Raw genomic sequence first — 14,167 nt, forward strand, 5'->3', positions numbered from 1 at the left:
GCATTTATTATAGGTAAATGGAGAGGACCATAAAGTTAATGGTGTGTGTGTGTGTCTGTCTGTCTGTCTGTCTGTCTGTCTGTCTGTCTGTCTGTGTGTGTGTGTGTGTGTGTGTGTGTGTGTGTGTGTGTGTGTGTGTGTGTGTGTGTGTGTGTGTGTGTGTGTGTGTGTGTGTGTGTGTGTGTGTGTGTGTGTGTGTGTGTGTGTGTGTGTGTGTGTGTGTGTCTCTGTCTCTGTCTCTGTCTCTGTCTCTGTCTCTGTCTCTGTCTCTGTCTCTGTCTCTGTCTCTCTCTCTGGCTGTGTCTGTGTCTGTGGCTGCGTGTTGTGTCTGTGTCTGCGGCTGTGTCTGTGTCTGTGGCTGCGTGTTGTGTACCCACAGAGCGGACCTGGCAGATGAAGGTGGACCATATCAGGACTCAAATGAAGGACAGTCCTTACAAGCCTACAGCCCTTCTGCTCTCAGCCCTGGATGAGACTGCCTGTAAGAACCCTAAACAATAGTTGATGATGATAAAAAGGATAGCATTTATTAAATTAATAAGGCAACTGCCAACATGTTTCGACCTAACACCGGTCGACCTAACCGGGCAAGAATGCCCTGATGAAGACCGGTTAGGTCGAAACATGTTGGCACTTGCCTTTTTCCTTTGATAAAGGCTATCCTCCTCATTTTAACCCTGAGTGCCCGGATCGTTTCTTCTTTTTTCTTTAATAGTTATTTAGTACCGACGTCACTCGTTAATCCCCTGGGTCACGGTTTTGTCTCTATGGAGAAATAACATTGGGTCATCTGAGCCTCATAGGAGTCTCAAATGACCTTTGTGACCCAAAACTATACAAGTATTGCACATTTTTCTGTCACTGTTGAGTTTGTCTCTGTTGCCACCGCACTCTGATCACTCTGGTGCGTTGTTGTCACAATAAACTGTTCAACAAGGGTCAATCGCGCTCAGACAAAAAGAAAAGAAAAAAACCTTAATATATGCCTCACAAGAACACAGACTTTGCCTGTGGTCTGTGGAGCCCATATGTGGGAAGCATGCAGCATTAGGGACTATAGGAGTTGGATGCACTGTAATAAATCACGTGAACGAGAGTATATGGACGGCTCCTGACAGCACACGATGTCTGTGTTTTATTACAGGGCTGTTTAACCTGCGCGGCAACGACATCCCATACAACCCATTCTTCTACGCCTACACTCTGCTGACACTGGATCAGATCTGGCAAGTTCTTTTGTGCAATAATAATGTCACGTGAACTGTGGACAAGTGCATTTCAGATGGTTTTGGTTTATGATGCAATTTATGTTTAAAGCCAGATTCATGCTGTGCGCGTTGGGAGCTTGAAGATCAGCTATTTGCGGCGCTGTTGTATGGAACAGTATAAGCGTAAAACATTTTCTGATGTGTATGCTGTACAAATTAAACTGTGTATCTTTTGGTGTTCATTTTACTTATATTTTACGTATATCTTTCAGTTTTTCTCCTCAAAAGGTGACGACAAAATCCCATTCTTCTCCCATTCTTCTCCACACCCATTTAGGCCTGACGTCGAAATAAATAAAAAAGTTCGCTCTGAAAGAATATATATTCAAAGATTTGTGCCGCATTTTCACGATTTAAAAAAAAATAGCAGACCTACAAGCTCGTAGCGCGCCACTCGGTGGCGCGCTATGAGCTTGTAGATCTGCTATTTTTCAATAGCTAAAGTATAACATAATGCTTAGTTAAAACACCAAAAGGGGTTCCCGCCCAGAGTGAGCTTCTTTCAAACCTATGACACCTTCTAAATCTCCACCTGTAAATGTCCATCTACCCTGTCCATTCCTCAGGCTGTTTGCCCACACAGAGAGAGTCACGGAGGAGTTGAAGGTCTATCTGAACGCATCCTGCACCCAGAGCATGTGTGTCCAGTTGAAAGGTTACGACGGCGTGCGGACCGCCCTCACGGAGTACGTGACTGACCGTGGAGCGAAAGTATGGGTCGGCACAGAGTACACAAACTACGCGCTCTATGAGCTTATACCACAGGTAATGGATGTGGATGGGATTGGAGGTACACATTTGACTATAGAATGTGGAATGTATTCATCCGTTTACTCTACCATTACTCATGTTTTCTTTAGGAGGTATTAACCCATTTAGACCTGACATCGGAGAGAAAAAAAAAGTCTTCTGAAAGAATATATATTCAAAGACCTGTGCCGCATTGTTACGATTTTTCAAAAATAGCAGCCCTACAAGCTCGTAGCGTGCCACTCGGTGGCGCGCTATGAGATTGTAGATCTGCTATTTTTCAATAGCTAAAGCATAACATAATGCTTAGTTAAAACACCAAAAGGGGTTCCCGCCCAAAATGGGTTTTAAATAAGACGTATTTAAGATTACAAAATATATTTATATCCTTTTGTCTGGGGGTTAGAATATTCAATTAAACTTTATTAAATATACATGTGGATTAAATATACACAATAGGTTTGTACAGTAGACTTTTTACCCGTTTTGTAGAGTTCTAATTAACACGACATTATGGAATCAGAATTCTGTATGTGGATGGTGTCAGTACGGTACTTGTGGTAAAAAGCTGAGATACATATTTCTAGCGTCGATGATGTGAGATGATTTATGCATTGAAGGGACAACTGAGCAGGCGTTTCTGTTCCAAAAGCACATCTCTGACTCGTTTTTTTGTTGTTCGTGGTGCAGGAAAAGCTGATGACCAGCGACTACTCTCCTGTGCTGACCACCAAAGCAGTAAAGGACCACACCGAGCGGCGTGTGTTGAAAGATGCTCATGTATGATATCTAAACGCACACAAACACGCACGCACGCACGAACGCACGCACGCACGCACGCACGCACGCACGCACGCACGCATGCACGCATGCACACAGTCATAGATAACATTACGCATAAACCTTTCTGAGAACACTTTCAATTACTATTTATGAAGCCATAAAGTTCTCCTACTAGACGCCAATGCCTCCCATTAAGTCTGTCTGAGAGCAGCAACCCTCGGCCATCAGTCCATTCCTCACTCTCCAAACTGTGGGACTTTTATGAGTCCAGCTAAATTGTGCTGGCCTTTTTATATTTATACACATTATAAAATGTAAAATACAATATTATTAAAATGTTATGTTAATTAACTAGAGCGACAGGAAAATAAGTGGCGGAGATGTGAGATGATGCAGTATAGTTGGGAGGGAATTCATTTAGATTTTTGGCATGGTGTTATAGGTATTATACATAATTATTATAAATCATAATCTAGTGGTCTGTTTGCAATGAATCCAATATTATGGTTGAATTATGGTTGAAATCCTAAATAACTGATAGAAGAGATTTTTCAATGGAACAAAGTGCACAATCTTGATATTTTTTTGTCGAAGTCCCTCCCAGCTAGTATGCGGGCATGCAGCAGGTCACAAAGGAGTCAGGGAGGTTGCAGTTATGTTGTAAGTGCATAAACTATAGCTACTATATTGAAGACCTAAAGCAAGACCAAGTCAAATCTCAGTCCTCCGCAGGGTTGGTCAGACAGATTGTGGGCATTTGTGGTTTTCCAGTTCTCGGAAGGCGTTGGTCCGATTGAATTGTCAATGGACACTGGGACATACAGTACAGTACACAGGTCTTTGTGAATTTGGATAGATTAGCTGCAGCTGTGTTGCTTAGGCTGCCATGTTTTTGTAGAGTTTAATCTGTACAGGAAAACAAATGACAAAATCACCCTGTAGGGTTTCATGGCCCTTTAACCCATTTTGACCTGAGATCAGATTCTAAAAATAGCAGACCTACAAGCTCGTAGCGCGCCACTCGGTGGCGCGCTATGAGCTTGTAGATCTGCTATTTTTCAATAGCTAAAGCATAACATGATGCTAACACCAAAAAGGGGTTCCTCGCCCAACATGGGTTAATGTCGATATACCGGTAAGTGATGTGACGCTGATGGAAGCTGAGACGTGCATGTGTGTCCCCGTGGCCCTGTACTATAGGTGAGGGATGCGGTTGCAGTCATCCAGTTCCTGATGTGGTTGGAAAAGGCCGTTCCTGAAGGCAAGGAAACGGAGCTAACTGCTGCGCAGTATGTTAATGACCGTCGCAGGTGAGATGCGTACTGTGAGAGAGAGAACATCCAAACGCACATCTCAAAATTTGTTGACGGGTGCAGGACAAAAAAAATATATATATATATATATATAAGAATTAGAAAGTAGAAAAAAACGGCAGGTTACAACTTACAACCATAGACTGTAAAAAAAATCACACCCGTGTGAACTGAGTGGTGTAATATAGCCTGTCTGACGTAATGAAATCATGTCTGACGTAATGAAATCACACCCAGGTGAACAGGGTGAACATGGCAACCATGCTCATTTTTTCTGCACTAACAAAGCCAGTTGTAGGAGTGGTTTACACCACTCAAAAATCATGTCTGACGTAATGAAATCACACCCGGGTGAACAGGGTGAACATAGCAACCATGCTAATTTTTTCTGCACTAACAAAGCCAGTTGTAGGAGTGGTTTACACCACTCAAAAATATGGACAAAGCGTTCTCCGGGTCTGATATGGACGTAAGATGAAGCCTGTCAGTCCTTGAATTGTAAATCGCCATCTTTCTAGATCCGTTTGGGCCCAGCTGGCCATTGGCTGGCCCAGACAACGAGGTGGGACTTCCCCCCTTCTTCTTCGTTGGTTTTTATTTTGACTCGAGCGGGGGATGGATCCCGATCATAGACTGTAAAGGTAGCCACGCCCCTCAGAACATACTTGACTTTATGGTAATTTTTTAAATAAATGGGACCATCATTTTCCAAAAAGAATATTATGACATGAGAAATGAGACTTTAAACTAGTGACTTGAAGCAGAAAGTATTCATGACCATGTTTATTAAGGTAATACAGTCTAGGTGAAGTTGGGCCCAAATACATGGACCTCTATGGAGCTATGGGGTTTTTTGGGCCCAATGACAGCGCCACAACAGGCCATTATATGAACTTTCAGGAAGTCAGGATTTCCTACTGGCTTCAGACACTATTGGCTTCACTGCCCCCCTGGTTACAACACTTTTTTTTGTTGTTTTTCTTCTTTGTAATTATTTGTTTGGTCCAAAATATTGTGTTTGTTGTCATGATTTGTCACGACTCGAGTTGGCTTCGTACGACGCTTAAAAGGTCTTTCAATAAATACTTTTTGAAATGTCTATGGGAAAAATGCATTGGGATTCATTTCCTGGGCCTGGCGTCGTCATGAAAGGGGGCGGGACTGCGACGCTCTATAATGATCAGTGGCTAACGGAGTAGGCCCCGCCCCCGCCTATACATATCGAATGCATACAAAAGTACACTCCCTTATATAAACTTTGTTTGTTTGTAGCAAACAGAAGGACAGCAGAGGCCCAAGCTTTGACACCATTTCTGCGAGTGGACCCAATGCTGCTCTGGCCCATTACAGGTACTGCATGTCCATTTAAAATGTTCCTCCTTCAGCTTTTCACAGCTTCGTGTTTATTCTGGCACCATGTTTATTCATCAAAGTTGATCTCCAGTATCATAGAGGATCATATTGCTATGTATATCACACAATTTGTATTACTATGTAATAATAATATTAAAGATGGAGTTCCACGATTTTTTTCCACCCTAAAACATGATCATCAGGTATTATTATAATATAAGGAGGAAGAACTTTTTCCAAAAAGTGTACAGTATTTGTTAAAATCATGCTTTTATGTGGACACGCCCACCAGTTAATTAAGTATGCCTGGTTTGCCTGGTGGGTGGTGATGGGTGGTGATCCACCTGAACTGAAGCCGCACCCACAGCTGTATGATAAAGGGGGAGGGGTTAGGGGAGGGGCTGATAGTGTGATGTCACTATATTACTGTTTATTTCATTGGCCCGTTTGACTGTCAAGGGTTCAGCCTCCAGGAAGAAACCCTAAATACAAAGTTAATACACCATTGCACATAAAAACGACTCCAGGGTGTCTAATGAAGTACTGTCACCTCATAGACACGTGAAAAACTGGAAAAATACAAACATTGTGGCACTCCATCTTTAAGCTTTATTAATAAAGAATTGATCAAAACAAGGTTAATTGCTTTACATGTACACACACAATCCCTCTCCCAAAATCCCTCTCCCAAAGTATGAATGAATGGACCATTGTAACGGCCGAGCTACACCAGCGTGTGTTTACGCGTATATACAGTACGCACAAACGCGCACACACACTTATGGATCCAGTCCTGTTTTAAGTGCACGTATGCGGGGCTCGCGTGTGCGCGCAAACGCATGCTGAAAAGCCTGGTGTAGCTCGGCGTTAAAGCGGTTTGAGCACTTGGAAAAGCGCTATAAAAATACAATCTATTATTATTATTGTATATTAAAATAAAATCGGCAACAGTATAAAAACATGACATGTACAGTATACTTCTATAGATTATAGAATATAAAGTACAGTGTGAAAAAGCATTAAGGGAATCATTTCAGAATTAAATAATGGCGGAGACATTTCGAGTAAAGTACAGTTTAAGAAGATCATCGATGTGTTTTGGTCATGACTTGTGTATTTCAGCCCTACGAAGGAAAGCAGCAGGAAGTTGACGGTCGAGGAGATGTACCTGGTGGACTCCGGTGGCCAGTACCTGTGAGTAAATGCACTATTTCTAGTTCAGTAATTAACCCACTCTGGACGTGAACCCCTTTTGGTGTTTTAAGCATTATGTTATATTTTAGCTGTTGAAAAATAGCAGATCTACAAGCTCATAGCGCGGCACCGAGTGCCGCGCTACGAGCTTGTAGATCTGCTATTTTTGAAAAATCGTGAAAATGTGGCGCAAATTTGGAAATTCGACATTTTCGAGGGGTTCCTGGAACAACATATTTTCAGATAGGGGTCGGAGGCCAAATACATAACATTTTTGGGGTCCTTGACATGAAATATTGAGCACCACTGATATAGAATCATTTCAGAAAATTGTCAGGATTTAGAAGACATGTTTTTAAATTTCGTCGTCGGGCCTAAATGGGTTAACCACCTAAAACCTGGCATCCCTAGTTTGGGCATGTCATTGTATATACAGGTAGGCGAAAATTAATTTGCAATTTCAAAACGTTATTTCCTTATTACCCCCCCATTACCATCTTGACGAGTTGTAAGCTCGTAAGTCATCTATTTTTGAGTGTTTAACATTTATCTCGATTTGACTAATCCCTTCTGTCCATGTGCTCTCAGAGATGGTACCACTGATATCACTCGAACAGTTCACTGGGGGACTCCCACAGCATTTCAAAGGGTACAGCTTTTCATATTTTACTTATGTTTGGTACTTTCTGACTTCACTTGAGTGCTCAGCAGCAGAGCAGCGCTTTGGATATAGACCTTAAATTAATGCACAGACGGTGTTTTCCATTTTTCTATTTTTCATTTCCTGAAAACTATACGAAAAAGAAATTCACCCACTTATTTACACCTGTAAACCTGTGATGTGACAATACAGTACATTTGAAGTTGAAGAGCGCTTCCAAAGCGCATTGAGTTTGTTTGTTGACCTTCGGCATAGATGGGAAGGGGATGATGTTTACATTGTCTTCCTCAACTATGATTGTTCAGTCGAAAACAGTGACATTCTGCAATTCTGCATTCTTAAAGGGCCACTTCACCCCTTTTGCAAACAGATTATTTATTTTAATGATGTTTGGGAGACAAGAAACACTTTCCTGGGGGGTTTTAATGTGGGTAACAAAATGTGTTTTTAGATATTTTAGTATTTCAAAATACTTTTTGATTTGAATTTTTACTTAATTGTATTAATTCTGGGCTCACTTCCTAACTGGACTACAATTCCCATAATGCTTTGGTGCACTCCTTGTGGATAGGGGGAGGACTGTCTTACTGAGACAATATACTGTATGTAGTCCAAGGACTGTCTAAAGAGGACGAGACGCGAAGACCGTACGGGCGACGCCATGTTGCTCCATGGTGCTCCATGGAAGGAAAGAAACATGCGCAGTTGAGACCAAGGAAGCTGAACGCGGAAGTGTTGGCTGCATATAGCCCATTGCGCATGTTTCTTTCCTTCCATGGAGCACCATGGAGCAACATGGCGTCGCCCGTACGGTCTTCGCGTCTCGTCCTCTTTAGACAGTCCTTGATGTAGTCCAGGAAGTAAGTGAGCCCAGTGTCCATGACATCATGGACACTTATACTAAAATATCTAAAAACACATATTACCCACATAAAACCCCCAGGAAAGTGGGTTTTTAAGTGCTGGGAGCTCAAACAAATGCTTTCTATGGACACAGCCCCCTTAGTGGATTGTGATTTGTCTAGATTTGGATAAGTATCATATGACTCAATTGATTTGGGATTTTAAATTGTGTGTTTGTATGCAATTTCCTCATCGTCGATCATGTGCAATGTTTGACAGGAGGCCTTCACTCGTGTGCTCATGGGAAATATTGAGATATCTCGAACCATCTTTCCCTCTGGGACCAGAGGTGGGTGAGCAATAATAGCCTGGCTTGGCCAGACAAATAGCTATTCTTTTTTTAAACTCTGGCAGATTTATCTTTCCAGGCTAGGGCCCTAACACCCTAACACTCCCTTTAATTAAACTTTAGTAGAGGTTTGGGTTGTGTACGTAGTTACCTTCTGGTGTAACTCCAAATCTTGTTGAGATGTAATAGTTGACAGTCTCAGAGTTTCATCTTTTTACAATGATAAATGAGGAGGATCGAGGCACTTTTGTCATTTCTAACACGTGCAATAACAAACACATTGCTTTTCTTTCCAAAAACACAAACCATTTTATTTGTATTTTTATTTTATTATTTATTTTTTACAATACTTTACAAACCTCTACCAGAGTTTTTTTTTTATTGTTCTTTAAATCTAATGATGTTTTCCACATTTAACCACTAGAGGACTCTATTTATACACAGTGTGGACTCACACGTCTCTCTCTTCCATCATTGAACAGGGTCCAACATGGAGATGCTGGGTCGCCGTGCACTATGGGAGGTGGGGTTGAACTACGGCCATGGCACCGGGCACGGTGTTGGAAATTACTTTGGGGTTCACGAGTGTACGTTCTATTTTTTCCAACTGGTTAATTATTATTAAATTAACATTATTCTATATCGTTATTGTCGGACAGAAACCTTTTTTATCTCCAAATATTTTTGTTTGTGTGTGTCTGTCTGTCTGTCTGTCTGTCTGTCTGTCTGTCTGTCTGTCTGTCTGTCTGTCTGTCTGTCTGTCTGTCTGTCTGTCTGTCTGTCTGTCAAGCCTTTTGATACCTGTGGAATATAGTATAATGTCGCATGCAATTTTGTGCTGTTCACAGGTCAGCGCGCACGTTTATAGCCTAACAATATTACACTTTTCATTTTGTCAGGCCATCATTTTTGTCATCCTCAAGCCATATCCTTGTTTGTAAATATGAAATCTCAAAACAAAAAGGCCTTATTAGCTTATGATTATTATTTATAATTGGTGGTGAGGTTACTGAATAAACATAGATGAAACGGTGAAACCATCACAGCCAGTCCTTTATAATCCATACCTGTAGCCTGTAGGAACAGCACAGCTATACAGCTATGTCACGCTAGTTGGCTGTGAAATAAATGTGATACATCGTACAGTAGATTTCTTTATTTTTTTATAATATTTATTTTATTTGGAAAAAGCAGTACAATAACAGCATTTCTATGTATACATAGGACACAAGTGCAGTTCCCAGGAGAAAAAAAATTCACCCCTCTTCCCTCCCTCCCCCCTCCAAGTGACTCCATCTCCAGTGTCTCTGTAACATCCTTGCTTTCTTCAGGACTACATATGGCATCAAGTCAACACTTAACAGGGGCAAAGGGCAATATCGCTTCAGAGTGTACATTTCAGAAGGAGAAAAAGAAGAAAGAGTGGGCAGACAAAAGACAAAGACAAAAAAACAACAACCAAGAAACGAAAGTATTTAACACACTGTTTAATAGTTGTGTAAATCCTCTAATACTGTCTCTCTGGGATGTTCCCTTGCAGGGCCAGTTGGCTTTCAGAGCAACAACATTCCTTTCAGAGAAGGCATGTTCACCTCTATAGGTAATTCACTACATTAACCACTTAAGCTTCAGTTATTCAAAAATAGGCTATCTACAAGCTCACAATAATGTCAATGTATTGGGGCGGCGGTGGCTCAGGGGTAGAGTTTCCGGATGGTAACCGCAAGGTCGCCAGTTCGAACCCTGTGGGCTCCCCCAGAGTTAGTGTCGAAGTGTCCTTGAGCAAGACACTGAACCCCTAATTGCTCCTGATGTGCTGGTTGGTGCCTTGCATGGTTTCCGCTGCCATTGGTGGTGTATGAATGTGTGTGAATCGATGAATGTAATGCACAATCTATGTAAAGCGCCTTGGATAAAGGCGCTATATAAATGCACCATTTACCATTTGCTTACTATTTTCTGCCTATAATGTATTGCCCAAAATAGGGCTGCCAGGGATACAAGTTGTTAAATAAATTCCCCTCTGCATCTGCATAACAGCGTAACACATCACCCATTCCATGATTCCATTTAGTTCATGTGTTTCAGATATGACATGAAAAATGACATTATTGTAACACCTTTCTCTCTGCAGAACCAGGATATTACAAGGACAATGATTTTGGCATTCGGATTGAAGACGTTGCCGTGATTGTACCTGCCTCCACACAGGTACAGTTGTTGAGCTATAAGAGAGGATGGATGCCTTGACCCATTTTGGGGCGGGAACCCCTTTTGGTGTTAGCATTATGTTATGCTTTAGCTATTGAAAAATAGCAGATCTACAAGCTCGTAGCGCGCCACCGAGTGGCGCGCTACGAGCTTGTAGGTCTGCTATTTTTGAAAAATCGAAGAACGACTGACATAGAAACATAGCTCTTTCAGAAAACTGTCAGGATATAGAAGACATTTTTAGAATCTGATCTCAGGTCAGAATGGGTTAAGGCTTAATGGATCGATTGACAAAATAAGCATAAACATGACTCCTTATTGGTTATCAGTGACTGTAAGCAGTGACTTATTCAATCAAAGACTATGTGAATGATTTCTGGCCCCGTGTGGTTCTCTCCTCAGTACGGCAACAACTACCTGACCTTTGACACTGTGTCGCTGGTACCATATGACAGAAAGCTGGTTGACGTCACTCTCCTTAGCCATGGACAGGTAAGATAAGAAATGACGAATGTATTTAAACTCTATTTCAAAAAAGGTATTTTGAATATGTTTTGAAACATTTTAACAACACAGGGTGCCTGGCACAAAATATTTTCAGACGAGGGGTGTCGGTGGACATATTAATTTGGGGGTCCTTGACATGACAATGTTTGAGAACTACTGTAAGACCCGGATATATTTCTACTTGCAAAAAAGAGATTTCAACCTTGCTACTACTTTGTGCTACTAGGACTTATGTTAAAAAAAATATGTTAAAAAAAATAAAGTTTAATGAAAATCTTATGCACATTTATATATAATATATATATAAATATATAATATTTCTACTTGCAAAAAAGAGATTTCAACCTTGCTACTACTTTGTACTACTAGGACTAGGAAAAAATATGTTAAAAAAAATAAAAAAAATAAAGTTTAATGAAAATCTTATGCACATTTATAATAAGTATTAAAGGAGCATTCAGTGATTTTGGTGATTTGGAAAAAAACCTGGTCCGCCCCGTTAACAAGATGTGCACATGCACACGCACTACAGTCGGGGAAGTACAACAGACCAACAGCACGTGCACCAAGGCCCGCCCCACTCGATCATGATTGGTGGAAGGCCCCTCTCATCCTGATTGGATGAAGGCTTTGCCACCCAAAGCCCAAACTGAAACTAGGGTTTTTTGACCCCAGGGGCTCACTGGGGACAGAGAGGAACTCCTTATATGGTCAGCACACTTTATAGTAGGGAGGATTATCCAAAAAATAAGAAAAAATAAGTGATATTTGAATTAAGTGAAATCACTGAATATACCTTTAAAATAATAATAATAAATTAATCATTTACATTCGGTGGATATCTTTCACAATAATACATAATACATGTTCTAGACATTCTAATGATCACACAAATATATGTATTACATGCATTTTAGTTACTTTTATCAGGGTTAAAGATTAAAGGTCATAGGTCAATTTTGATTACAAATTGCACTATGTCCAGAGATTTTGAAGTTGTGTAAATTTGTGCCTCTGTGGGGGGTATTTATATGCAAATATCATGACCAATGGCATTGCAAGACTAAACAATGAACATAAATGATGATGTTTAGGTGAAAAAGAACAGGAACATTTTTAATTAAAATAAAAATGTTACCGAGAAGCATCGTTGGGTCTTACCGGGTTTTAAACAACATTGGGAAACTAGCCCAAATAAGCAACTACCCTTTAGAAACGAGCCCAAAAAGCCAGAGACTATACAGAAAAACAAGCCCAAAGTCGCTTTATAATAAGCAGACATGGCAACACTGGATTGCAGTTGCAGCAACCCCCTAGCATTCACATCTAGCCTAAAATAATATGTTTTTCTGCATGTTTTTTGCACTGTTTTTGCTAAAATAATCAGATTTTAGAACAGAGTTCACTGGTATTTCCCATTGTGTGACATGACCCGTTTAATAATACAAAGGTTTCTTGGGGAAAAGTTTACATTTCCTTTTAAAATCCCCTGTGCACATCATCTTTCAGATTCTTATCTCTAGTGCAGCTTAAGCTCAAAACATTCTTCTGAGAAAGTAAAAAGGTGATGTGAAATTTACTGCAAGTCATTTTGTATCGTGGTTCCATTTCAGAGAACCGAAGAAGGCAGGTCGGAGTTTTGTTGTTCTCCATGTCCTAAATACATATTTTTGCATTAGAAGCAACTCCTTAATATTTGTATTTTATAACAGATCATGTTGTCATGCTTTATGCAACCCTCTCCTTTTGAAACTAGGTTAACACTAGCACGTCGAAGCGGTGTTTCTGACCGATTTTGAAATTTCCCCTTGCATGACTTTTTCTAAATGTTCGATTCAAATCATCTGTTTTTTTTTCCCATCTGAAACATTTGTAAATATGATTTTAGGCATACTTATACCTAGTAGGTCTGGTCTTTTTCGCCAAATTGACCGGCGTCACCCGCAAGCAGTCAAGTTCACACCTCCCTCCCGACTGGAGACGGCCATTGTTCAAGCTAATGGGTCATTTGCATTCCAAAAACAGATGTTCATTTTACATGAGTACAGTCGCAGAGTAAACATTTAACATGTTTACACTCTCAGAGTTAATGGCTATAAATATTAGTAGTATAAGTAGTATAAATAAATATACTGTAGTAGTATATTAGTATAAATTATATATATATATATATATATATATATATATATATATATATATATATATACATATACATAAACACACGTGCGTGCGTGCGTGCGTGCGTGCGTGCGTGCGTGCGTGCGTATTATAAATAGTATAAATGGCTAATGCACGTGTGTACGTGTCTATTTCTGTGTGTAAGCGCACCACGCACCCACCACAGTGCACGTGTGTGTGTGTGTGTGTGTGAGTTTCACTCTCACGTATTAGTCGTCTCCCAACAACTTCCAGGTGCAATGGTTGAACAATTACTATGAGACCATCCGTGAGGTGATGGGGCCAGAGCTGGAGAGGCAGGGTCTGGCCCAGGAGAGGCAATGGATGCAGAAGCACACGGAGCCCTTCGTCCAGACCGCTGGCTCTAGAGCAGTGCCCTGCACCGCCCTCTCCTCGTCCTCTCTCATCCTCACCGTCATGGTCACTGCTCTCCTCCATTAGCCCGTTTTGGGCGGGAAGGGAACCCCTTTTGGTGTTAGCATTATGTTATGCTTTAGCTGTTGAAAAACAGCAGATCTACAAGCTCGTAGCGCGCCACCGAGTGGCGCGCTACGAGCTTGTAGGTCTGCTGTTTTTGAAAGATCGAAGAACGACTGACATAGAAACATAGCTTTTTTCAGAATACGGTCAGGATGTAGAAGACATTTTTTACTGCCCCATCTGGCCAACATCATTTGCGGTTCATATATTATTCAGAACGGGTCAGGACTAGTTGTAATTAATTAGGTTTGCTAAATTTGCTTTTGTGTTAAATGTG

General features: G+C 40.9%; 1 protein-coding gene across 4 annotated transcripts in view; it reads left to right on the forward strand.

Annotated features, from left to right (window-relative positions):
- Positions 1–13,906, forward strand: part of xpnpep2 (X-prolyl aminopeptidase (aminopeptidase P) 2, membrane-bound) — a 178,314-nt gene extending 164,408 nt beyond the window's left edge. For 3 of the 4 annotated variants that reach the window (XM_079521369.1, XM_079521370.1, XM_079521372.1), the window contains 14 exons: positions 380–481; positions 1,145–1,226; positions 1,835–2,033; positions 2,709–2,798; positions 4,002–4,111; positions 5,387–5,464; positions 6,590–6,661; positions 7,250–7,310; positions 8,445–8,514; positions 8,997–9,101; positions 10,055–10,114; positions 10,649–10,725; positions 11,128–11,217; positions 13,645–13,906. In XM_079521369.1, coding sequence (XP_079377495.1) covers positions 380–481; positions 1,145–1,226; positions 1,835–2,033; positions 2,709–2,798; positions 4,002–4,111; positions 5,387–5,464; positions 6,590–6,661; positions 7,250–7,310; positions 8,445–8,514; positions 8,997–9,101; positions 10,055–10,114; positions 10,649–10,725; positions 11,128–11,217; positions 13,645–13,851 — 1,403 coding nt within the window. In that variant the 3' untranslated portion in view covers positions 13,852–13,906. The remainder of the gene's footprint in view (positions 1–379; positions 482–1,144; positions 1,227–1,834; positions 2,034–2,708; positions 2,799–4,001; positions 4,112–5,386; positions 5,465–6,589; positions 6,662–7,249; positions 7,311–8,444; positions 8,515–8,996; positions 9,102–10,054; positions 10,115–10,648; positions 10,726–11,127; positions 11,218–13,644) is intronic. The other variant, XM_079521371.1, reaches the window with a different exon arrangement.
- Positions 13,907–14,167: the final 261 nt, after the last annotated feature.

This window comes from Electrona antarctica, assembly GCF_951216825.1.
Source record: "Electrona antarctica genome assembly, chromosome: 1".
In the NCBI taxonomy this organism is placed as follows: domain Eukaryota; kingdom Metazoa; phylum Chordata; class Actinopteri; order Myctophiformes; family Myctophidae; genus Electrona; species Electrona antarctica.